Source organism: Grammomys surdaster, unplaced genomic scaffold (genome assembly GCF_004785775.1).
Source record: "Grammomys surdaster isolate TR1022 unplaced genomic scaffold, NIH_TR_1.0 126198, whole genome shotgun sequence".
Lineage (NCBI taxonomy): Eukaryota > Metazoa > Chordata > Mammalia > Rodentia > Muridae > Grammomys > Grammomys surdaster.
In genome coordinates this window covers 4,924,222-4,950,353 of record NW_021621003.1, presented here as the reverse complement: position 1 = coordinate 4,950,353, position 26,132 = coordinate 4,924,222, and the positions used below count along the sequence as shown (strand labels likewise).

General features: G+C 36.5%; 1 protein-coding gene across 1 annotated transcript in view; it reads left to right on the top strand.

Moving 5' to 3' along the window:
* Gpr137c (G protein-coupled receptor 137C) overlaps nt 1–26,132 on the top strand; it is a 70,575-nt gene that overhangs the window by 7,890 nt on the left and 36,553 nt on the right. The window contains exons 2-3 of the mRNA XM_028758554.1: nt 19,961–20,004; nt 21,782–22,010. Coding sequence (XP_028614387.1) covers nt 19,961–20,004; nt 21,782–22,010 — 273 coding nt within the window. The remainder of the gene's footprint in view (nt 1–19,960; nt 20,005–21,781; nt 22,011–26,132) is intronic.

Sequence of the window (26,132 nt, the reverse complement as noted above, 5' to 3'; positions counted from 1 at the left end):
GGAAACATACAACAGCCACAAAGAGTTCTTTGTTGGATGCCCAATACTGGTTGGACAGGTATGGGAGCATTCCATATTTATAGATGGTCTCTTAGTTTGTATATATCTTTCAAAACTCAGAATTCTATACACTGATGATGTATGTTATGTCTACATTTGTAATGCCTCCAGTTAGATTGATGTCTCCCTCAAGAGCAAGATTCTGCTTACTCCAGGAATAAAAGCTAAAGTGGTAAATGGAAAATGTAATTACACATTTATTAAAGTTACTTAGGTAAATTACTGGGTTACTCTGTGCCTTCCACCTTGCTTATAAAAATGAGAGCAATGATAATACCTGCTTATAGGATTATTATGAGGATTAGAATAAATATGGATATTTAAAATGATACATAGCATATAATATTACAAAATTTCAAAGAACTGGAATTGTATAGCCTGTATTATCTCATACCAAGGCATTACATTAGAATTCTGTCACAAAAGTATGTTAGGGCTGACAGTATGACTCTGTAGTACACTGTTTACCCTAGCATGTATGTGAGACCCTAGGTACAATGTCCAGCATGGATATAAACATTTATCTAGAAATTTTTAAAAACAAGTTGTCATGTAGAAATAAGTTTAAATCCATATTAGCCACATACATTTAAAAAACTGAAATTTAGCAAAGTTAACATCCTTTCTTCTTTTTTCTTTCTTTTTGGTTTTTAAAGACAGGTATCTCTTTGTAGCCCTGGCCGGCCTGAAACTCTCTTTATAGTCCAGGCTGGCTTCAAACAGAGATCTATCTCTTCCTCTGCCTTCTGAGTACTGGGATTAAAGGCATGTACCCCTACAACACAATCCTCCTGTGTCAGCCCCTAGAGTACAAAATCAAAGCCTTTAGATGTATATTGTTTTTCAGTTTTTCATAGTACTCAGAACATAATTTTCTCTCACCATTCTAATTTTCTTTTGCCCCATAATTTTACAAAATATCTGTTGTCTGTAACCCAAAATTAGATAGTTTTAATACTAATTCAAATTAACCAGTAGGAAGTGACTCTGCGTTTCTCCTTTAACACCAGAGGTTGACAGTTCTGATATGTGAGCCTATCTCCCCTCTTTTCCACGTGTTAACTTCTACATTCATGGCATAATGCCACACATACACACACACACACAATAAAAGATCTATACCTATCTCTGATTCACCCAAACTGCATCTCTGAGCCCTGACTTTCTAGGTTTTTCAGTTACTTGACATATTGTCCAATACCTCCAGCACCCAGACTCAGCATGACTTTTCTCCTCTGTCTCCACCCTATATCTATCTCTACCAAAATGTAGTTCTCCATTCCATTCCCCATTTCCTTGACTTCCACTGCACTCTGATTTTTTTTATGTAATTGAGAAGCTACAAGTAATACTTGATACTGCCTTCTCCTGCATACTTACATTCACTCCATCACCAAATCCTAACATCTCTTCAGTCCATCTCCCATCACAAGATTCAAGCTACTACAACTTGTTAAATAGTTAGCTGCCTAACTACTTTGTATTCTCTGGCACACCTACACACACATACAGGTTCAGTCTCTGCACTGTTGCTAGCGTTATCCTTCAACAAGGATCTATCTAATTTTAGAAGTTCTCTCCCTAGATTCTTTTATGGCTCTAGTTACTCTTTAGGATAAAGACAAATTTGTACATACTACAAAGCATTGCATCTTGCAGAGTATTCCTTGTTTCTCATCACTCCAGCCACACTACATGTCCTTTCTTTCAGTCCTTTGTACTGTTTCCTTTTTTAATAGAATGTTCCCATGGTTTCTGATGCCTAGAGTGTTATCCTTCTTTTCTTAGTTACTCCTCTCATTTCCTGAGCAACACTTCTTCAGAGAAGCCTGAGCACAACTATTCAAATAGATCTCCCATGTAATTTTACAGCATAAATATTTCAGCCCCCTTAGCTCTTCCTCTTCTTTCTCTTCCTGCTTACTTAATTTGATTTAAAACAGGGGTCCTACTTAGTTTGGTTTAAAACAAAATTCAAATGCTAAGATGGGCCTTACATCAAGAATGGTGGTGACTGTGAATTAAAGATATCAGGTCTTAAGACATCCACATTAACAGTTTTCACTCTAAGACAATATAAGAAAATAATGTGACTTTTCAAGAGAAAGAAGTGTATTTCTTTTTTTACATTTATTGTGTATGTGTATACTCAAATGTATACATTGTGAATATGCTGCAGAACATGTTGAAGGTCAAAGAACAACTTTCAGTAGTTGGTTCTCTCCTTCCACTTTGTAATCTCCAGGGATAGAATTCAGGCCATCAGGTCATCTCCCCGCCCCCAGCCCAGAAATGCATATTTCTTAAACTGGGGAATCTGATGACCCTGGTACTGGAGAAGTACATACAGGAGATCAGTAGTTCAAGGCAAATTTCAGCCTAATTGTGAATTCCAGGATAGCTTGGGCTATAAGACACTGTCTCAAAATTAAACAAATGGGAAATCTTCTTGTAAATATTATTTAAGAAAATATTGTCACTACTACTAGATAAGGCAAACAAAACATTTGTGTGGGTCATTCCCAACACATGTAACTGATGAATTTTACTTTCTCTTCCTCTTCTGTTTCTAGATGGTCTTTCTTAAAGTAAAAAAATAAATAAAGTCTTTATAATTTTCATGTAACAAACTGTGTTAGTTTTGTTTCCTATTGCTGCAATACAAATAACTCTAACAAAGGCAACTTACGTTTGAAAAATGGTTTATTTTAGTTTCCAGTTCCATGCTGCAGTCCATCACTACAGGGAAGTCACAACACTGGGAGCTTGGGGGAGTTGGCTATATCTAAAATTAGGAACAGAGAATAACGAATGTTTGCTTGCTACTAATGCTCAGCTCACTCTCTTTTTTTGTTGTTGTTTGTTTGTTTTGGGGTTTTGGGGGGTTTGTTTGTTTTTTCTATTGAAATATACTTCCTAATTTTTTTTATATTTTCTTTTTCTTTAGTTTATTTATTTTTTTTCAAATCATAATTTTTACTTATTCACACAGGGGTTATAAACACAAAAAGGCAGGACGTGGGGAAGGGGATGACACTGGAGTGTGAGTGTTCAGGTGGAATACAGATTCTTTCAGAACAGGGTATGGGCTGGGTGAAGGTTCAGGGGACAGGTCGCTATGACTCTGCCTATGATTCACTTGTCCTTATCTAAGTTGGTATTATCTGCCAAGGTTACCGATTTACAAGGTCTATGACTACTCAGGCTGGTAAATCTCCACAAAAGCTGCCTGTTTACAATAGCTTATAGCCCTCTGTTTCAATGTTTTTCCATAGAGACCCAAGACTTGGTGTTAATATACATGTATGGCAGGCCTATTGCTGATTTTAGGCCTATTGCTGATTTTAGGCCTTCAGTGTATAAGCAGGGCTGCCCCTGACATCTCCTCCATTAAGTATAGAAGGGCTGTGGTGATTCTAATCTTGCCAAGGCAGGAATAGAGTCCTGACCTCCAATAATTGAAGACGACCTTGTAATGGCTCTGGTCCCCGTGTCGTTGTCCAGTGAGGCATGAGGGCCAAACCCATCCCGATGTCTTTTTCCTGGAGAGGGGATACTTTTGACATCCAACTCCTATGCAGTCAGGCTTGTCCCTCAGTGAACCCAGAGAGATATTTTTAACTTTTACTTATATTCCCTTGCAGTGCTTAGCCTCGCAGCCTAAGCAAGAATTCAGATCACCAGTCAAAGGGTGTTCTAGGTGGCCCCTCTCTGCTTGGTCTAGGGGCAGAAGTCCCCTCTTTTAGGTTGGGTGGAGATGGGTTTTGGGAACACCCTGGATAGAGTAACAACCTCATCTTGAATCTCGTGGTCCTCCATAGCTAACTTATGATAATGTATCTGAATAGGTTTTCTACCAAATTATTTATCTGTTGTTTCACAAAGTTAGCCTATTTAAGGCCCAAGGACCAGAAGAAATAAGCAAAAGTAACCCAATTAATGGTCCCAAGATGGGAAGAAGTAGGGTTGACAACCATGGAGAGGCTGAAAACCAATTCTTGTACTAGCACTCATCTTTTTCTTTCTCTCTCTGTCTTTTCTCAGGGCCTTCTCTGACCTTTTTCATGCTCTCTTTAACTATCCCTGTCTTGTCTATGTAAAGGCAACATTCTTCTTTAAGGGTTGTACACAGTCAAGAGCTGTACACAGCCTTTTCTATTGTAAAATAAAATCAAGTCCAACTGTAAAATAAAATCAAGTCCAATAAAGTTCTTTTCGATTTTTGGAGGTCTCTTCAGACAGTGAAATGAGGGATTTCTTCAGATTAGTGATATCAGTCTCTAGCTGTTTGATGTTCTTGTCAATGGCCTGTCGAAGGTCTGAGTAGTATAAGTTTGGAGGCCTCAGCTCACTCTCTTCATCCAGTCCAAACCAATTAAAGCAGTGGCTCTCCACCTTCCTAATGCTACAACCCTGTAATGCTGTTCCTCATATTATGGTAACTCTCAACCATAAAATTATTTCGTTGCTACTTCATGACTGTAATTTTGCTACTGTTGTGAATAATAATACAAATATCTAATTTTCAGGATATCTGATTTGGGCCCCCAGGATTTGAGACTCACAAGTTGAGAACTCCTGGGTTAATAGAAGACCCCCACCTTCAATGTGGATCTTTCCCATCTCCATCAACTCAGTTAAGAAAATCTCTCATAAACCAGCCTAGTCTAAACAGTTCTTCATTGAGACTCCCTTCATGGGTGACTCTAGATTATGTCAAATTGTCAAGCAAAACTAACCATAACACAAAACATTAACTACATTTAATACTCACCAGTGATAGTTCAAATAAAATCTGAGAAATTTTTTCATTTATCTCAAGTCTAATCAGGTATATAGGAAGTACTATAGAACACAAGATATATCATAAACGTCTACTACACTGCCAGAGTCTAGTTTACACTTATTTTAAGGAAATTTTGCACATCCTTTACCTGCTTTCTAGAATAAGATATAGTTGAATGTTTTAAAATTATATGTTGTTTTGTTTTAAGACAGGATCTCTCGGTATATTCTTGACTATCCTAGGAACTCATATAGACCAGATTGGCCTCAAACTCAACAGATCTGCCTACCAACTGCTAGAATTAAAGGCAGACTAAAGGCACCACATCCACTGATGTTCTTTTTACAATCTAGTTGAATTATGGCTGCCAGTTTATCAGCATATTAATCATACTGTACAGTTTATTTTTCCAGACTTCAATTCTTCAGAGGTAAAAATACTGTCTTTAAATTTTGTGCTATTTTCTACTATGTTGGACTTCCCAATTGTTGATTCAGTCATTTGGACTTCTTTGAGATGATGTAATATATTTAACTGAATATGAATTTTTCTCCTTTGCAACCTCATATTACATTCTTTAGTTGGTCAAGTGTTTCCTCATTTTCTTTCTCTCATTTTGTGAAGCCTCTTACAGAACAGAAAGTTCAAGATTTAGATTCTAACTCAGATTTTGACAAATCTATTTTGAAAGGATATTTAATAGCAGAGCTGATACAATAACTTAAATTTGAGTGGATACATATACTTAGCAGCAGGAAGAAGGAAAGTAGTGAGGTCATGTGATGACCTACTAGGAACATTATGCATAGTATATTTTAAAGAGTAAACAGACTAGAATCAGTTGGGATGAAGGAACCTACTCTAAAGTGGATTTTTTTTTTCAGGTTTGTAAACTAGAAGTTGTCAGAATCCCGCTAGAACATTAAATATGGAGCAGTTAAGAACTTGAACATTGCCGTGTGCAGTAGCACATGCCTTTAATCCCCGCACTTGGGGCAGAAGCAGGAGGATCACTGTTGAGAAGCCATTCTGGTCTACATATTGAGACCCTGGCTCAAAACCAAACAGACAAAAAAATTCAACACTAAATCCTAATCCTTTGACTCTTGCTGACTTTGAGAAGGCTACTTCTGTATCTCAGTATATTTCCATGTTTAAAATAGAGCTACTTATATCTATCTCAATGCTATAGATATTAAAATACTATTTTAAAATACAGAAAGTAGTGAACAGAACACAGTAAGACACAAATGGTAGTTACAGGTATTTTAGGTGGGAAAAGAGGGCTAAGGAAAAGAGCATCCCTAAAATTAAGATTTTCTTCTGCCTGGTTTCTTACAATGAGCTTTGAACAGTCACTTTTCTTAGTCTATGAAATGTCTGTTGTGTCACTGTTTCCTACTATATGGTGAAGAGGGATTTGTAGACATTAACCCCAAATTTAGATGATGAACTAAGGTGATAGGTTTATGGTAAACCACATTAGAAATGAGAAGAATTGAAATTCAAATCTTCTGGCTACACTAATGCTTTTTCTATCATGGTATGGTATCTACTGTTAGATGCTATTGGTATTTGCATTCAAGATATTTTAGCTTTAAGAAACAAAAAAGCGAGCCAGAGAGATGGCTCAGCAGGTAAATGTACCTCTGTGAAGCCTAGTGACCAGAGTTCAGTTCCCAGAGACTACATGATAAAACTTCCACAAGTTGTGCTCTAAGGTCCTTTAAAGTGTTGAAGTTGTGTGTGCCTGCCAGCCTGTCTGTCTATACACACAAATACATAGATAAATGTAATAGAAAGAAGTCCAGATGAAAAATAAAAACAACATTCCTTATACTTCTTTGTTCCACAGGATTCCCTATGTCTGATACAGCCTATTCCGTTTCCCTCATTGTTTCACAGAACCTGATATTCTTCGGTGTATTCTTGTATTTTCAAAAGCAAGTCTACCATTTTCTTGACTTAAAAGTACAAAGGACTGTATGAACAAGCACTACAGTACACTATAGGGTATTTGCCACTGGAAAATTTATCAAAGGACAAAAGAGTTTCAGTTTTAAGATATATTTAAGTCCATCTTCTAGAAGCATAAATCTTCACTCGTAGTTTAGAAGTAAGTTCTGCATATTCCTTAAATATAAGACACATTGACATTTTCAGCAAACTTTCCATGGTAAATTAATGAACGGTTTGAAGTAATCAGTTGTATTTAGTTTTTTTTTTTTTGAAAGCTCACAAATTTTCTCACCCATAAACTTAAACTTTATTTCTAAAAATTTTAGCCATTACTTTTCAAGAACATAAAGGGTATGCAAAGCACTGTGTTTATAGAGAATTATCCTTTATTAAACAGATTTCAGACTATATTTGCTTGGGCATATTAATTATATAAATATTTAACAACTAATAACTGGTTCCTTTTACTGATGACATTGACATTAATGAAGCAGTATTTGTCACCCTGAAAACTTAGTAGGAAATTAACTTTGCTTTTTCTCCTTTTCTTTGTATCTTTTCTGTTTTTCTGGAACTCCTGCATTTAAGTATTTAACATCCTATATTGAGGTGCTTCTCTTCTCTCCTTATTTATATTACCAAATGCCTTTTTTTTTCTACTTTTGGGGAAAGATTTTCTACACTTTCAGCTCTTCCCTTGACTTTCGTCCATGAGTTCATTTTCTTCTTGGAGTTCTTTAATAACATTTTGTGTTTCATGAATGCATTATCTTAATCTATGTGAGTATGATGATCATTTTTGTTTGCTTGATTTTACTTGCTTTCCCTTTTTTCTGTTTATTTTTATCTCATCTTTTATTAGAGACTCTGAGGCTCTCTGGTTACATATGGATTGCTGTTCATAATTAGAGAAAAATGATCATGTGGGTAAGGCATGTACACCTTGAGCTGTGTTTAAGAGTGGTCTGGGGTTCTGAAACAGAGGCATAAGGCCTTAGATATTACCTCTTGAGTTGAGCAGATTCCTCAGGGGAAATATATTATAATCATTTAGAGAAGCAGAAGTTTACTCCAGCATTTTAAGAATAGACTGAGGCAAGAAAGCTAGAGTAGAGGAGATTACTTATGCCTGGTATAAATCTTCACTCTCCCTGCTTTTAGTGTGGTGACAAACTTGACAGTGCCTAGCACTTAAATGTTATACTTTAAAACAAAAGCTTTTTGCTGACTTATTCACAGAACAAATGCACAGGTACCTGCCAAAGTAAAGAAGGGTATTTTCCCAAGGAACTAGGTGACATTTATTGATTCACCTCTCAAGGCAGTGTTATTTATCTCTATTTTACCTGCCCTAGAGTGATACCTGGCTCTTCTGGCTCATGTAGCTTTGACAGTTCTGAAATGTTTATCAGCTACTTCCCAACCTCCTTGCTCCTGACTTGGGAGTAATATAACTTGGTAGTCACAAATTGTGATGAGATCTCCAAGATCACCATTAGGCTGGGTGTTTTGTTAGACTCAAAAGTTTTATTCATTATTATACTTTATTACAGTGAAAAGATACAAAGTAAGTTCAGTTGGGTAAGCCACATGGCTATAAAGTCTACACAATTCTTTCCTAATGGAACTTCATGTGGTGTACTTTAACGCATTTGGAAACAAGTTATAACAACACACATGAAGTGCTGTCTACCAAGAAGAGATTTAGGCATTACTAGGAGTTTACCAGGTAAGCAGTTTCTATCTATAACATATAACTAAAATTCTAGACTCTGAGAAAAAAGTTCAGGATATAATATAAACCATATTATTTTTACAGTTATTTATAACTTATCTTTTAGGAAATTATGGGGACCCTCTTGAAATCCAGTTTACAATTGATAACGTAGGCCAGTCTTACAAGTAGGGTTTCTGAAAATAGCAGTGCATAAACACATACATAGACATGTGTGGTGCACACAACACTTACATGCTTGCTTTCTAGACTCCAATTTTTGTGTGTGTGTTCTTTCACTAATGGGTTTATGCTTTTAATGAAAGCATCTTTGTTGTCTTAGTTTTCTTTTTTAGATAAAAATAATATAGGTATATTCAATATTCATCTGGAAATTTTTTATTATAACACCTCAGTTTGATTATATAAAATCATTTTAAAGAACTTTATTTTTCTATTAATCATTTTATTTGTTTCCATTTTAAATGTTATCCCCCTTCCCAAGTCTCCCCTTCACAAACCCCCTCTCACCCCATTTCCCTCTCCTTTGCCTCTAAGAGGGTGCTCCCCCACCCACCCACTTTCACCTTACCCCTATAGCATATCCCTTCTCTGGGTCATCAAACCTTCACAGGACCAAGCACTGCCCCTCCCACCACTGCTGGATGAGGTAGTCCTCTGCTACATATGTAGTGGGAGCCATGGACCGGTCCATGTATACTCTTTGGTTGGTGGTTTAGTCCCTGGGAGCTATGGGGGTCCAGTTAATTGATACTGTTGTTCTTCCTATGGGGTTGCAGTCCCTTCAGCTCTTTAAGCAACTTTTAAAGAAACCAAAGTAGAGAAAAAAAACTTTAAGAACTTAATATACTAGATTTCTAACAGAGATACAAGAAGATATTCCTAGAAAGAAGAGCATGAAGATATAAAATAAAAATAGAAGACAGAAGCTCTTTTAAATAAATATATGATTGACATGGAAAAGAAGGAAGTATTCAGCTTAAACCTGAAGTAGCTGAAAATTCATAATCCTTGTATAGTCAACAGCATTGGTAAGCTTGAGAATAATGCAGTGTTCTGCACAGGAATTTGAACGGTTGAGATGGAAACTGTAGATAACTGCTTCTGTGAGAGTAATCTACATAGTTAGATATGTATGCTTAGCTATCCACCATGAGAAGAAATTATATTTATCATGATTCATTTTAACATGAATTCTAAATTTTATACAGATACACTCTCTGGTAAAGTTTTTATTTCAATTCAAATAAGAAAAATTCCACAGGAAAGTGCTTGTCCTATAAGTATTTCAGCACTTACCATCTTCGTAGCATCATGTCCTACATGCCAGAGTGATATATAAACAGTACATACCTTCTGGTTAAATGTTAGTCCATTCAGTATGAGGAAACATAATACCATGAACTAGTATAAACAAGCTTATGAATAACAAAAAATTACTTCACTGCTCTACAGATTGGAAAGTACATGGCTCTGACAGACTTGTCTAGTGAGGGCCCACTTTGGAGCATAGACAGTGACTTCCCACTGTAACGTCAGGTGATAGAAGACATTAGGACCCTCCATAAAGTCTCTGTTACATGAACACTGTCCTCGTTTATGAGAACTCCATCAATGTGATCTAGTCATGCTCTAGTTGCCTCCTAACACCTTCACACTTAGGATTAGTATCTTGACATGAATTTGGAGAACTGTAAACATTCAGACCATAATACCACCTTCAAACTTTGGGTACTTATAACAGTAAACTTACATAGGATATATTGCCACATAAAATATGCTACATTCATCTCTCCTCTGAGAAACTAAAGCGGAATTCATACATCTACATTTTAAGATGGAAACTGCTTCAGATTGCTTATTTATGACTTGAATATTATAAGATAAAATTAAATAATATTATTTAAATCTTCTTTAATCACCAAACCCTATATCATTACTTTGTTTTTCATATTTTTCTCTATTGGCATATGTACTTTGAGCAAACTGCCTCATACATGCTTACCTTCCACTTTCTCACCATTATTTCTGTTGAACTAGACTCACATATTATTTACAATCCCAGGCTTTAAAATAATCTGCATAAAGCATGTGTTAATATGTTTTATGAATTATCTTAACTATCTTAACACATTGTATGTAATTGTTAAGTATATGTTTTTCTAGAAACTATATTTTCATTCAGTATTAGATCTTGTTAAATGTAGTTGTAAAATATTTGGAGTCTATTGATATTAATACCATATTATTGTTTTTAGTATTCCTATAATAAAAATATTATTTAACCACAGATTAAATGATGTATTGAAATATATTCTGCAAGTCCAGGTTGTAAGTGACCTTTTAATTCGTTCTATCTAGCTCAAATCCCTCTTAGACACATTATTCCTTGACCAGTAATATGAATTACCCTTCTAAGCCAGCCCCCACTCTTCTTGATAAGATCTTTTTAATGGCCTGTTCTGAAATGTGGCTATTCCCAGATGGCACTTCGTGGCTTCTGTAGCAGGGAGACAGAAAGTCTATCTTATTCTTCTCTGTACTCTTCACTGATGTTGTGCCATTTGATTAGGTCATCGTTGAGTATAATAATAATCCATCTTTGGATGGATCAGCATTTTTTTATTCCCTTGTCTCCTTTGGTAGAGGACCATCTTCAAAGCCCATGTTTTTAGCCACCAAAAGCCTCAATTCATTGTTTTCCAAAATGTTTCCATTTCTGCTTAAGCTCTCTGTCAACACAGCCTTACCTTGAAATGGTTCTTTAAAGTGGAGCTGTTCTTTCTAACCAGTGTTTCTTTCCTCCTAGACTTCTTCAATTCATTTATCTGTTTTCCACCCCCATCCCTTTGGTCATCTTACCCCTTCTTTCTCTGTTCCATGTTATTCTTCACCTCTTGACATTTTGCTCTGCCAGATGAGTGCAGTTATCAGCAGACATTCTTCTCTAGAGTAGTTTCCACAGCTTACAGTTCTAAATCAATACATGAAGACAACCTTGTTAAACCTGAATGTTCTATAGTGACAGTCACTTTTCCCTATTCAATTATTTTAGTTTTAAAATCAGCAAATCTTGATGGCTATATCTGCTGTCAACTGCATCTGTACACCTTAATATGTTCTTTTAAATACTTCTACTTATGTTATTCATGTTCCAAGCACTTAAATTGAACATTTTTCTCCAGAATATACTTTTATATTGAAAAGTAGACTTTTATAGAAAAATAAAAGAGAATCCATTTGCCAAATTTTCTAATCCTAATTTATATCAAGGTGTCTCAATCTGTAGTGTCAATTTTTCACTTATTACCTTTGTGTATTTGTAAGTGGACATGTGTGTATATGTGTATGTGAGTTAGCATGTCAGAACACATATATGAAGATCAGAGGACAACCTACAGGAATCTGTTCTTCTTTGCACTATGCAGTTCCCATGACAGGTAACTTTAACCACTGAGCCATCTCCCCAGCCCTCAAATGTTTTTAATGAAGTGATGGTTTATAGATTATTTTCAGTGTTCCATATAGACCTCTTAAGTTTTTCTTCCTTGTGTGTATTTCTTCAGCTGAATTGTTCTGCTACAATTTTCTTGAGTAGTCCAGCTTTCTTTCCTCTCTTCTCCACTTTCTGTCTCACCCTTTCTTTTTAGTTCATTTCTACAAAAAGATTTTATATCAGAAACATGAAGGGTCTTTTTTTACTCTGCTTGAAATGTAACAGAGTACCTGTCACCATTTTTATACTATGCCAAAACAAACATAAGACTCAGGTCAGAGAAAGGGGCCATTTATTATGCCAGGCTTTTAAAAGCAGCTACCCAAGCAGGCTTTATGTCGGGTTTCTGGGCTCTAGTCCATAGGGCAATATGATGAGGGCCAGAATTACCTCTACATGCAATAAGGTGAGCTACAGGGGAACCTTTTTGGCAAGGTGTTAGTGTCATACTAGTCACCCCCACCAAATGCTACTTTGTTAGTCATTTTTCGCTTTTCATGAAATTGCACAAGGGCTATACTTCCCTTTAGCTTCAAATCATCCTGCTGGCTTCTATGACTTACCTAAATCTGTTTCTTTTCCTTGCCGTAGCTCTCTTGTTCGTCATTCTTAGACTCTTTAAATCCTGTTGAATACAAAGGTACCATAAATTATTCTAATCTTTGTTCCTCATGCATCTGCTACTATAGTTTCAGTTATCACCTCTGCAGGTGTCTGTACTTTTCTTTGTACATTCTAAAACTCACCATCGTACCCTGAAAATGTCTACATCATACCAAATAAGGCCATGAGGAAGATGCAGGAATAATAACATGTCTGCACTTTGTTAACCTCATTCTAAAAATACTGAGTAAACAGGGAACTACATAAAAATTGAAAGTGGCTTGTTACAGTATTGATATACTAAGATAGCTTAAAGTGTTTTGGTTGTATACTGAACTGAATGACAGAATGTTAAGATACACATTTTGGAAAACCAAAATAGTGTGTTTTGGAGGCAGTAGAGTACTGTAGTAATGCTAATGTTTAGTTATTTTGGAATTATTTTTGAAGTATTGGAGCTAACAGTCTGTGGTGTAGATGTGTTTTTTTAAGCATTATTATCTGTAAAAAGATAATTTTCATTTATCTGACTTTTTTGAGACCATTAATATTCTTGCTTGGTCCCAACTGTGGAGATTTTGCAGGATAGTTGTAGTGTCAAGCTGAATTATATAAAGCCTTTTCTCAGAAGACTCAAGTGATCTCCTAATACATTTCTCTAAAAATTCTTAAGCCTCAAGTCTGGTTGTAAGTAGATTTTTCATACCATCTAAAATAATCAGACATGGGAATTGGACTTTCTTGAGTAATGGAGGATTTGGTTTTGTTTTGTTTTGTTTTTCCTTCAAGTAAAGCTCCCAGGTTCTTGATGAACCACTATCCATACACAGATGGAATCCATTTGGTCAGCAGGAATCAGAAGTTAAAAAATCTTAGTCTTTGCATTTTGACGCGTCATACAGTTTGATAACCTTCACAGACTACTTTCCTATCATCACCTGACTAGAACGGAGTCCCAGGGGGACTGACAACTCTGCTCAGCTAACTTAATATTTTATTTCTTACAACTCACAAAAGCCTTTTGGTCATAACATATGTTTCTATGAGATGTGCTTTAAAATAAGGAGTGTGGAACTTAAATACATTTCCATTAGAGCTACCATATTATTTTTTGACCTTAAGTGTGTGGCACCTAGACACCATGTCATATCTAGTTAGTGAGCAGAAATAAGCACAAGCTCCCATTTGACCAAGTGACATTCCTCTGTAGGAAAATAAATACCCAGCTACAGAGGGGAGAGTAGCCTTAGGGAGAGAGCTGAGCCAAGGGATGTTTTACCCTTGGAAAGTTAGAGCATTTTAAGTGTACAAAGTCTTCATTCCTAGGCTGTTTTCCATCGATTTAGCTTTTTGTGTGAGTGTTAAACTTCCTGTGGTTTCCTCTGCCTCTCCTATGCTGAAGTGGTTTTGTGTTGTGTACCTTTGTGCTAGTTCTGGCTGATTCCAATTGCTTGCTTCTTTCGAAATTGCAGTTCCTAGCCCCAAACTTCTTACAGTCTTTGTTATAAGAATATCTCTGCATTGTTCAATGAAAATTAAATAAAAAGGTTGTAAAAAAAAAAGAAGAAGAAAAAGAAAACTCACCATCATTGTATCTATTTAGATGTAATAAATATTAAAAAAATAAAAGTGAAGCCCATGATCTGATTTATTTCAGTTATTAGTTGGTCCTTCATTCTAATAGTTCATTAGATTCAAAAGTGAGTAACAATCCAGGCAGTGGTGGCACATGCCTTTAATCCTAGCACTCAGGAGGCAGAGGCCGGCTGACCTCTCAAGTTTGAGGACAGCCTCATCTACAGAGTGAGTTCCAAGACAGCCAGAGCTACATAGAAAAACCGTGTCAAGAAAACCAACAATAAATAAACAACAAACTATTAACAGTTATGGCAAGATGGCCCAGCAGAAAAGGTAATTACAACCAAGCATGACCACCTGAGTTCAATTCCAACGTGGTAGAAAGAGACTCAGCTCCCACAAGTTGTCCTCTGACTTCTACACCCATATCATGGTACATGCATACAACATACTCATACACAAAAATAAATGTGATTTTTAAAGTTAAAAATGTTTAACCTGGGAGCATGATTTTGTAGATTCAGTCATATCAATGATATTTAATGAAAAAATTTACCTCATTTCACTCCATTTTCTATGATCATAGAAAAATCAGCCAAACAGAATCATATTACAGTTTGTAACAGGCTAAAAATTACTCCTCCAGCACTTTACATAAGATCTCTGTGACTCAATGGTGGCTTGTCCTTCCAGCTTTAATTTCTTCCATCTTTCCACACTCTCCTATACTACACCATAATACCAAAGTACTTGCTTTGACCTGAATACATTGATCATTTAAAAAAATATTTTCTGAACTCCTGCTATGAAGCCAGCATTGTGCTAAAAAAGTGAGGCTATAGATCTAAGTAAATTGTGACCTTTCTCAAGAAGCAAGTAAATATGAAAATAAATTTCATGGAATATGATTAATAATGTAATGATGTGACGGTTTCTCTTTCCCTGAGGCACTTAATCAGACAAAAAGTGTGGTGAAATTTGTTACATGATTATGAAAGTACATTCTAGATAAAGTGGAAACATGTACAAAAGCATGAAGATACACAAAATTGAACCCTTTTATCAAGAAGTTGTAAATAATTTCAAAGTGGATGGATCATAAAATTGAAGGCAGGAAACTAAAAGAATATAAGGTGGGATACAAAACCTTTCGTTCAAGTGCACACATATTAAACTCTGTGCACTTTTTCTTGGAATGGTATTATGGGATTTACAAAGACAATGCTGTACTGTAATTCGTTCAGACAAGAGTCAATTGTAGATACTAAAACTAGTGAATAAACCTTTGAAGGATAAGATAATTACAAAGTTTTTAAATGCACCTACATATAATATTGCTAGTTAAAAACCTTGCAGATTCTACCTCAACTAGCTAATCAGTGTTAACAACATAGGAATTGAACAAAACACCATCATGAGTCCCTGATAGAATGGGTACTTCATCATTTCTGTGGCATTTTAGCTGAAAAGCATAAATCCAGTCATAAGTAAACAGCCAAAAAAAATCAAAGATGGAGAAGCATATCAACAAGTGGATATGCTGAAGAGGTAAGACAGAAGAAACACAAAATTTTTGAGTAATACTAAAAAGGACAAAGGTATAATAGGTTAAAGGACACTAAACAAAGCCAGATGGCTAGGAGGTAGAAATCCATGCCACCAAGCCAAATGGCATGAATTACATCCCCAGAACCCACATGGTAGAAGGAGAAAACAAATTTCAGTAAGTTATCCTTTGACATGCACATGCGTACCGTGGAACCTTCCTGCCCACACATATACAGGATAAAGTTAAAAGTGTAAGAGACTAAGCACAAAATAATGTATTTGATGCATAATTCATGATTTCTCACCATAAAGGCATTATTGGGATAACTGAAAAATAATAAGGCCTGAGCATTATATAATAATGCTGTATCTACCTTTGATCCTAGCACTCACAAATCAGAGGCAGGTGGATTTCTATGAGTTTCAGGCCACCCAAGTTTATATAGAGACTTCTAGCCAGTCAGAGGCACATAGTGACACAGTATTTTTACAAACAAAAAGTACTACAGAGCACTTGTTGCCCTGCGAACAGTGCCAAACACCACAACCATTCAGAACGCTAGTTCCAAGGGTTTCACCACCCACTCCTGACCTCTACAGACAGCAGGCATGTACATGGCTTGCATACATGCTCACATACACTCATACAAAAAAATTAAAAGCTAAAAATAACTTTAAAAAACAATTATTTCAACATTAAACTTTATATTAATGAAGCTGAAGAGGTAGCTCACCACATAACAGCACTTGCTGCTCTTACAGAGGACCTAGGACCACGTTGTTGCTCACAACCATCAGTGACTCTAGTTCCAGGACATGTGACGCCCTCTGGCCTCTACAGGTACTACACACACGTACATGCAGAAAAAAACATCAATCAACCTTTATATTCGAAATTGTGTTGTGGATAAATGTGAATTTACTTTTAAAAGAAAATGTATAGGGTTGGAGAGAGAGCTCAGCAGTTAAGAGCACCAGCTGCTTTTCCAGAGATCCTGAGTTCAATTTCCAGCAGTCACATGGTGGCTCACAACCATCTGTAATGGGATCTGACACCCTCTTCTGGTGTGTCTGAAAAGACCAGTAGTGTACTCATATACATTAAAAAAATCTTTTAAAAAGAAAAGAAAAAGTAAATGTACAATGGAGTATTTATAGGTAAATATAGAACTCACTATCAAATGATGTCTTAATATTTTACATTGAACATAGATATTTATAGCAAGATTCACAAAAAAACATAAATGTAGAAGCTACATACATGTTCAATGATAAGTAAGTGCATAAAGTTAATATATAGTATATATAATTTCCTTCCTAAGACTAACTATTCATATCTATGTGTATATACATATTATACACATATAATAGTTATGTATTATGTACATTATAATGTACATATATATTGAGTAAATGTGCATTGCATATGTACTTATATGTGTGTACATAGACATGTACATATCTATGTGTGTGATATATATATATATATATGTGTGTGTGTGTGTGTGTGTGTGTGTGTGTGTGTAGCCTTAGGAAAGAAATTCTGACACAGTTGAATCTTAAAATCATCTTCTATGAGAAATAAGTCACAGGATTACTATTAGATAAGTATAGTTATATAATTGGAAGTTAAATTTATAGATACTGAAAATAAAATGATTGTGAGAGGTTGGAAGAAAGAAAAATGGGAATTTTTTAATGGACTTGAAGAATGGAAAGATAGAGGCGGATGGTGATGGTTGCACAGAAGTGTAAGTGTACTTAATGCCACTGGAGCAGATATTTTTAAATGGTGACATTGTAATTTTTATGTTAAATGTATCTTACCACAATTTCAAAATTAAATTACTTGGGCACAGAAAAGGAAAGTGATAAAGGGAAGAGTTATCTTCTAAAGAAGTAGATGGAGTTACAGTGGACTTAGAGAAATCAATTAAAAGACTCTTGAAATAATCCGTTGTGGTAATGAAGACAGAAAATGGGTGAATCTGAAAATTATGTAAGGAGTACAGCTTAGAGACTAATGGGATAATATTTTAGGCTCTGCCATACATTGACCTTTTGGTACATAGTAGGGTGTTGGGCAAATGCAGTAGCTATGGCTAGGCCTAAACACCCATCTGCTGAGGACCCATGAACACCCATGAGCATCTATGAACACCCATTCCCCTTTCATAGCTGCTTCCACTGAGAAGCCCTGCCTTGCTCTGTAATCTCCCTTACTTCTTACCCTTTCCTGACCAAGCCCGCTCAGTCAGACAACAGGTTCTCCAGTGCAGGAATGAGGATTAAAAGAAAAGAGATGGTTAGACAAAATTGCAGCATGACCCCAGCCAGTTCTGAGGCTGAAGGCTGAGCCAGGTTTGTTTATTCCCACATTTCTTTTAAACCCTTTTAATTACATGCAATTATTTAGGTCAGTTCTAGGTTGAAGAACCAACAATACAATAGATACAAACAGTCAAGGAACAAACAAGGCAATAGACAAGAGTCCCATGATCACTCCCGTGGTCACTCTCATGATCGCTGTTTCTAAGGGCTCATCAGGATGACAAAAATATCTGAGCCTACTTCCCTGTCCTAGCCCACAGTCATATTCAAGCCTGATGCCTACTTCTTTGTTCTAGCCTAAGACTTGGATTCCTGACTGAAATTACTTCTCCGTTTTAGCCTAAAATTAGACTCCTGCCTGAACTTACTTCTCTATTTTAGCCTAAAATTAGATTCCTGCCTGAACTTACTTCTTTGTCACAGCCCAATGTCAGATTCCTGCCTAAAGCCCATTTCCTTGTCCTTGGCCAATGTCAGATTTATGCCAAGCAGCCCCAAAAGCTCTCCACACTTTCCTGAACTCATTTTCTTTCTCGTTTCTAAGTTTTATGATAGCACCATTGCCTTTTAAATCCAGTATATCAAAATACGTAGTTTATCATTTGCTTTTATTCAGTGAGTTTCTACCAAGTATAAATAGCAACTATGTTTTTAAAGCTTTGACACCCTACACAAGGCATGAGACATCTGGGTTTTCCCCACTGTTTTGTTTTCTTTTTTCTCTACTTTGAGATAGTCTATGTAACTCAGGCTAGCCTGAAACCCATCATTCTGCCTTTGCCTCTACTTCCTACTTGCTGGGATTATGGGACATGCCACCATATCAAAACAAAAATGGAACTGTAGTAAGTTCTCAAGAAGTATTTGAGTGGAATCAGTAAATTCGACTGTATTTAACAGTATTTGTGTGCATAACATTGTGGGTTTTGTCTGTCTTCTCTTTTTTTAATATTTTATTTATTTTATGTATACAAGTACACTGTAGCTGTCTTCAGACACACCAGAAGTGGACATTGGATCCCATTACAGATGGTTGTGAGCCACCATGTGGTTGCTGGGAATTGAACTCAGAACCTCAGGAAGAAGAGTCAGTACTCTTAACCGCTGAGCCATTTCACTAGCCCTTGTCTTCTCAAACCATCAAAATTCATGTCATATTTCATAATCGTATAACTAGTCTTCCCATTTCTGTTCTTTTTCCCTCTGTGCATACCTGTATGTTAATACCAGATTAGCAAGACATCATGCTTTGAAATATCTGTATAGAAATACTCAATCTCTTCCTGTTATCTAAAAAGTATAGTTCAACTTCACCAATAAGGACTTTGGAGAATATAGTCCTATTGATATTAACAAGCTCTATTTTAGAACAAAACATAACTGATAAAAAGTTTAGGATAGGGGATAGAGAGATGGCTCAGTGGTTTAAGAGCACTGCCTGCTCTTCCAGAGGATGTGAGTTCAGTTCCCAGCACCCACATCTCCCATTGGCTCACAACTGTCTATAACTCCAGCTCATGGATCTGATGTCCTCTGGCCTTTAAAGTTGTCAGGTACACATATGGCACACAGACATGCATGCAGACAAAGCACCCATGCACATAAAATCAGACTAATTTATTTTTTAAATATTTAGAATAGATGGCAAGCCAACTACCATATCTGCTTCATAGAAAAAGTTCATACCTATTTAAACTAACAATTTTGTGTATTATTTAAGATAAAAATTTAAGTATTTGTATACCCATTTTTTCACAGTAATTCAACTGAAAGCATTGAACTTTATTGGAAGCACAAAGTCAAAGTAAATTGAAAAATATCTGTATTACACTTGTTTTCAAAACTCTTTATGCTCTCTTTATAGGTTATATGTAAAGTCAGATGTGCCACTGAACTTGACAAACACAAGTAAGTTTCGTGAGTGTCACATTGTCTGTCTAAAAGATCTGTAATTGTTGTAATTTACTTACTTTATGCATATTGGTGTTTTGCCTGCATGTATATCTGTGTACCACGTGTGTGAGTTACAGGCAGTTATGAGCTGTCATATGGGTGTTAGAAATCTAACCAGGACTGGAAGAGCAGTCAGTGCTCTTAACTGTTAAACCATCTCTCCAGCCATCTCCCTCCCAGCCCCCGCCACCAGCAAGTAAATATTTTTTAACAGTCAATTGATAAAGGTGAAAGGAAGGAATTGCAGAGGATGCCTTTGCAGTCTTGTAGACAATGTAGTCATTGGTCATTTCAAAGGCAATAAGCACAGTAGTTAACTTTCTCCCTTCAGCCGTGATAGCCGTGAGATTCATACCTCCCACCCTCCCTCTTTCTCCCTTTTCCCTTCCCCTCCTGGCTCCTCCTTTCTTCTTCTTGCCACACAGTGTATCCACATATGCAGAAGCTAATGTATATCAGTTTCCTGAACTAAGCAATGTTTCTGTACTGATTACTCTCAGCAGAGGGAACGGAAAATGAATCCAGAGACATGAGTTTCAGACCCAGTTCTCTTAACTCAACTCTTCTGTGCTTTGGTTTCTTAAACTATCCTGATTCACTACATAACATAATTTCAAGGTCATTTTTTGATTTAAAGTTCTAAAACTATTCTTTTATTATTTGGTTCAGCATGTCATCACATGTGGTAACACAGGCTATAATGCCAACACTGGGGAGACCAAGGGAGGAAGACAATTTGGACTGCATAGAAAGACCCTCCTCGAAAATGTTGCTTCATGTAACCTTTCAAACTAATTTTTTTTTACTTCACTCATATACTCAAGTTTTCTTATTAATGATTGCAGATTACCTTCCACTTATCTTCTATAAATTATCTTTAAGCATCGATGGCTTATAATGTCTATTGATGAAAGCAATCCAAAATAGAAGATGCTAGAATGCAAATGTATTTGACCTGGGGTTGTTTTCACAAGATTGCTGTAAAGTACTACTTGGTACAGATGGCCTCTTACGAGAGTTTTTATGATGTATGCTAGATACTACATGTTCTGTTCCTGTGTTCTTTTTCAGTCAATTTTGAAACATGTTTGTTATAGATAATCAGGTCATAGGCTCAAACATTGTTTAAAACTATTTCCCATAGCTCTTAAAATTGATGAATTAATTAGATACAGCATATTAATTTCCTAGACAGATTTTAAGAACCTGATAATTATTAGAATAGGAAGGCCAATGCACATGCACTCAGTAGTTATAAAAATTAAAAAAAAATCATGATTTCCCATAGTGGTGTTAAAATGGCTCAAAGTTTTTTCAACTCCACAGGGTCAGTATTTTTTGTTTTGGTTTGGTTTTTTCGAGACAGGGTTTCTCTGTGTAGCCCTGGCTGTCCTAGAACTCACTCTGTACACCAGACTGGCCTCGAACTCAGAAATCCGCCTGCCTCTGCCTCCCAAGTGCTGGGATTAAAGGCGTGTGCCACCACTGCCCAGCCCAGTATTTATTTTTATACATGAGATTATTTATAAAGAAATGATTTAGAGTCTGTGCATTTTGAAATAGTTCCTATACTAAGTTCATAATGGCAGACATGCCAAGTAACTATGGGAGCTTATTAAATTTGTGTTTAATGAAATTATAAGCATTTTAAGCTGAAAGAATTCTTGCCCCTGAAACAACACTAATTTCTCAATAGTTTTATAAACATCAGGTAAACTGTTTTTTCTTTCAGAATTCTACTGCATTTGGGCTTTATACTGGCAAGCCTTCTCTTCTTAGCAGTGAACTTGACCTGTGCAATGCTAGTCCATGGAGATGTCCCAGAAAATCAATTGAAATGGACTGTGTTTATTCGAGCATTAATTAATGACAGCCTGTTTATTCTCTGTGCCATCTCTTTAGTTAGTTATATATGCAAAATTACAAAAATGTCATCAGCAAATGTCTACCTCGAATCAAAGGTAAGTAGAGTTTTTAAATATACCTGAAAGTCTAATTTCAAATCCTAATACTAAGGATCATATTTTAGTGGGAAATTTTTGTTACTTTTTAAAAGAGTACTGTGGAGAGCAGTCACATTTTTAGCATGAAAAATAGTTGTAGCAATTAAAAGATGTTCAAATTGGTTGTGAGCCTTAGCCTTCAACAGCTAAGCCATTTCAGGTCTTCCTAAACAATTAGGGGCTTTTGTGACTCTGCATTAGAGGCTAGTCAAATGAAGTAAACCAGAACAAATGTGAATGAACCAACTACATCTCACTCCTCCTGGGACAGTGCTTGGAAGCACTCAGGATGGGCCCACATTCAACACATGGTCACAGGCTTTCTTACAGTACAAGCCCTAACAAAACTAGGCTGTCTCAAACCCTTAGATAGCATTGTTTACCTTTATACCAAAGTTAGGAAAGCACCAAAATCCACGTGTGCTCAGACAGACCTTGAGGGTTTTATGCTGTTAAGACCTAACGTCCCTATGAGGTTGTCTAAAACATGGGAGCACCTCAGCAAGGCTTCTGCTGGCTCCATGTGTGCTGTTTATCTAAGACAGGATGAAGCATGCTCCCCATTTTTTTTTTTTTTTTGGTTTTTCGAGACAGGGTTTCTGTGTAGCCCTGGCTGTCCTGGAACTCACTCTGTAGACCAGGCTGGCCTCGAACTCAGAAATCCGCCTGCCTCTGCCTCCCAAGTGCTGGGATTAAAGGCGTGCACCACCACCGCCCGGCAGCATGCTCCCTTTTAAGGAGCAGAAAATTATAAAAGTTTTGAAGATGTGAGCATAGAATCAGAAAGTGATGAAATATGAAGCTTTTTAAGTAATAAAAATCAAGTCTTGTTCAACCAATGCTTATCCATCCACTGCCTCTGGTTTCACATCAGCTTTCTCGACAGCACCAAGAGTGTTTTCTTAAAGCTCAGACTCAGTCTTTTACTTTCCTCTCTCTAGTCTTCTTCCTTTACATATATTGTAATACTAATCTCTCAGCCAAATCATATGTACTGTATTTTCAAATGACGTGGGGTATGCCTCCTGCCTCTACGTCCTTGAGCTACATCATCCAGAATTGCCTCCCCCCTTCCTAGTGCTCTCTGCATGTTCCTCTCTTCCTCAGCCTTAAAGACCTCATTTAATCCAGTCTCTGCTCTCAGTCTCCACAACAAATGCTAGACAAGCTGACTGACTTGTCCTGAAACTTTGTGTCTGGAAGATCGTGTCATTTTCAATGAGCTACCACTTGTATACATATATTGTGTATACATAAACATAGATTCTAAGTAAAGTGAAGCCACTTCCCTTTCTGTATCTTCATATGACTTTAAAATGTAAACACATTTGTCTCATAAATTAACATGGATAAGACAACTAACTGAGGAAAAATTGAAGCTTTGGGATCATGGTGCCTGGGTTTTATCAACACATAATTTAACCTCTCTGTAACTGTCCCCATAGCAGTGCAATAAAGATGAAACAATATTATGTGGGAGATCACAGCATCTGATCTGACACTAAAAATAGAAATGTTAGCTGCTGTTATCATTATGCTTTTGCTTAGTTTATAGGGGACTTACTAGAAAAGTTGAACAAATTGTTTAGATAACAGTTTGGGGAAAGGTTGTTCTTGATATGTTTGTTTGTTTTGTCTTAGCTTCCCCTAGTATTGTTCATTAGCTGGTTTTATTCCCACCAGATCAGCAGTCTCCAACCTGACTGTTAAAGCTTGACAATAAGAAAGAGTATAATTCTGTCTTAGGTTGGTAAGGCTCTGTGCAGAATTTTACCTGTCCTTGGCTTGCCAGCCTGTTAATTTAATAACTCTGTCTGGGGATCCATTTTCAGTTTCAAGCCATGTACTTTGGCTGCCAACATGCTGATGTTGTTAAAGACAAGCTTTAACACAATAGGCAGTAATAAAAGTATTCCCAGGACAAAAAGGGCTAGCATAATCAAGCTATATATGCCATTCTTGAAGCTTGACCAAAACAGAAATACTGACCTCAGGCCATGAGTAATTTTATCACCAGTATCTGCAGCATTAAATCTCAGCAGAGCAGCATTCTTTAAATTCATAAATTCACTATATAAAGTTAAAACATTGAGAGGGGTGTTAGAATTATGCCAAATATACTGCAAGTATCTTTAAACTTTTTCCTAATTATAATGACTGCCACTTTACATTTTAGAACAACACGAATCCAATGGTATTTGTCATGACACTCGAGATGGCTCCTTACTCTTAAACTCTGAACCTCCTTCTAGTAATTTGAATAGGCTAAAGAGCATCAATCCTTTGTTACAAACGCCTATCTAAATCCTCTTGTATATTCAACACATTAGTAACATTTTTTGCTAAATGATTAACAAAAGTAGCTGTCTTAACTTGCATTGCTTTTGATAATGCATATTCCATAACAGGTAAGGAAGAAATTCTTGGCAGAATGACCTAAGACAGGCTCAGTCTTGTTTATGAAATAAAAAAAGGGGGAGAGACAGAGAACTTTTGGGGCTACATAGCAAGAATCTGACATTGGCCAAGGACAAGGAAATGAGCTGCTTGGCAGGAATATGACATTGGCCAAGGACAAGAAAGTAGTCTTTAGACAGGAATCAGGCTAAAACAAAGAAGTAATTTCAGGCAGGAATCTAAATCTTAGGCTAGAACAAGGAAGTAGGCTGTAGACATGAAAATGACTTTGGGCTAGGACAGGAAGTTGGATCAGATATTTTGGTCATCCTGATAAGCCCTTAGAATCAGTGACCAAGGGAATGTATTCGGGGGAACTTTGTTTATTGTCCTGCTTGTTCTTTGACTATTTGTGTTTATTGTCTTGCTTGTTCCTTGACTATTTGCATATATTGTATTTCTAGACCCTCAACCTAGAACTGACCTTAATACTTGCATGTAATTAAAATGGTATAAAAACAAAAAGGAGGAGGGGGATGGGATAGGGGGTTTCTAGGGAGGGGGAATGGGGAAAGGGGATGGCATCTGAAATGTAAATAAATTTATAAGAGAAAATAATATAAAAAAGAGTATAATTTCACAGTTTTAAAAGAAGCAGCAGTGGACTCCATGTAGCTCAGCACAGGGAGCGTGCCCAGTACACCAGGCCTTGGGCATCATCTCCAGTACCGAAGCAAACAAGCAGCAATGATGTTACCGTGATATTTATATTTAGAACCTGAAGCAAATATAACTCCATGACCTTCTTCACTATGCCCTAGTAAAGAACCTTATTTTATTAAAAACAGGACTCGATAACATTTTGCTATATATCAAAATTTAACTCCTGGCTGATAGCCAGCCTTGAAGTCATTTTTTTTTTAAATATCAACTTCTAAATTGTTACTTATATTCACAGAACTGGACTAAGGGTTTTTGTAATTACATCTCAACTCACTTTACATAGAAGGCACTTAAAAGTCTTTCATGTTCACTTTTGTGCCATTTAATTTATATGTCGAGCAGCTATAGCAGTACTGTGGTTTGATTCTCTTTTTCAAAGAGGACTATTATTTGCTTTTAAAACAGTAGTTACTGAGAGCCAGAAATGGTAGCACATCTTTAATCCCAGCACTTTGGAGACAGGTGCAGGTGGATCTTCTAGTTTGAGGCCAGCCTGAGCTATGCAATAAGGCTCTGCTATAAAAAAAATAGTTACCTAGAGTCTGAATCATTGATTTCTGTGCCTTTATTGTTTTCCTTTGTTTGTTTACTTTCTTACACAGTTAAGGCTGCTACCTTGTTCTGTATGTGTGTGCTTATATAAACTATAAACATCATTCTTTTATAAACTAATGCAGGTAGAACAGTATGATTCCTCAAGAACTATTTTGGTGTTTCTCATAACCTTATAGTATTGTAGCAACACCACTTTCTTATCAAAAACAGTGAGAGCCTAGGGAGACGGCACAGTGGTTAAGAAGGCCGGCTGCTCGAGTAGAAGGCCAGAGTTTGATGCTGAGAACCCATGTCAGATAGCTCATGACTGCCTGTAGCTCAAGCTCCAGAAGGATTCCACACATGTACCTGAATCCACGTACACACACACACACACACACACACACAACTTAAAAATAAGCATTT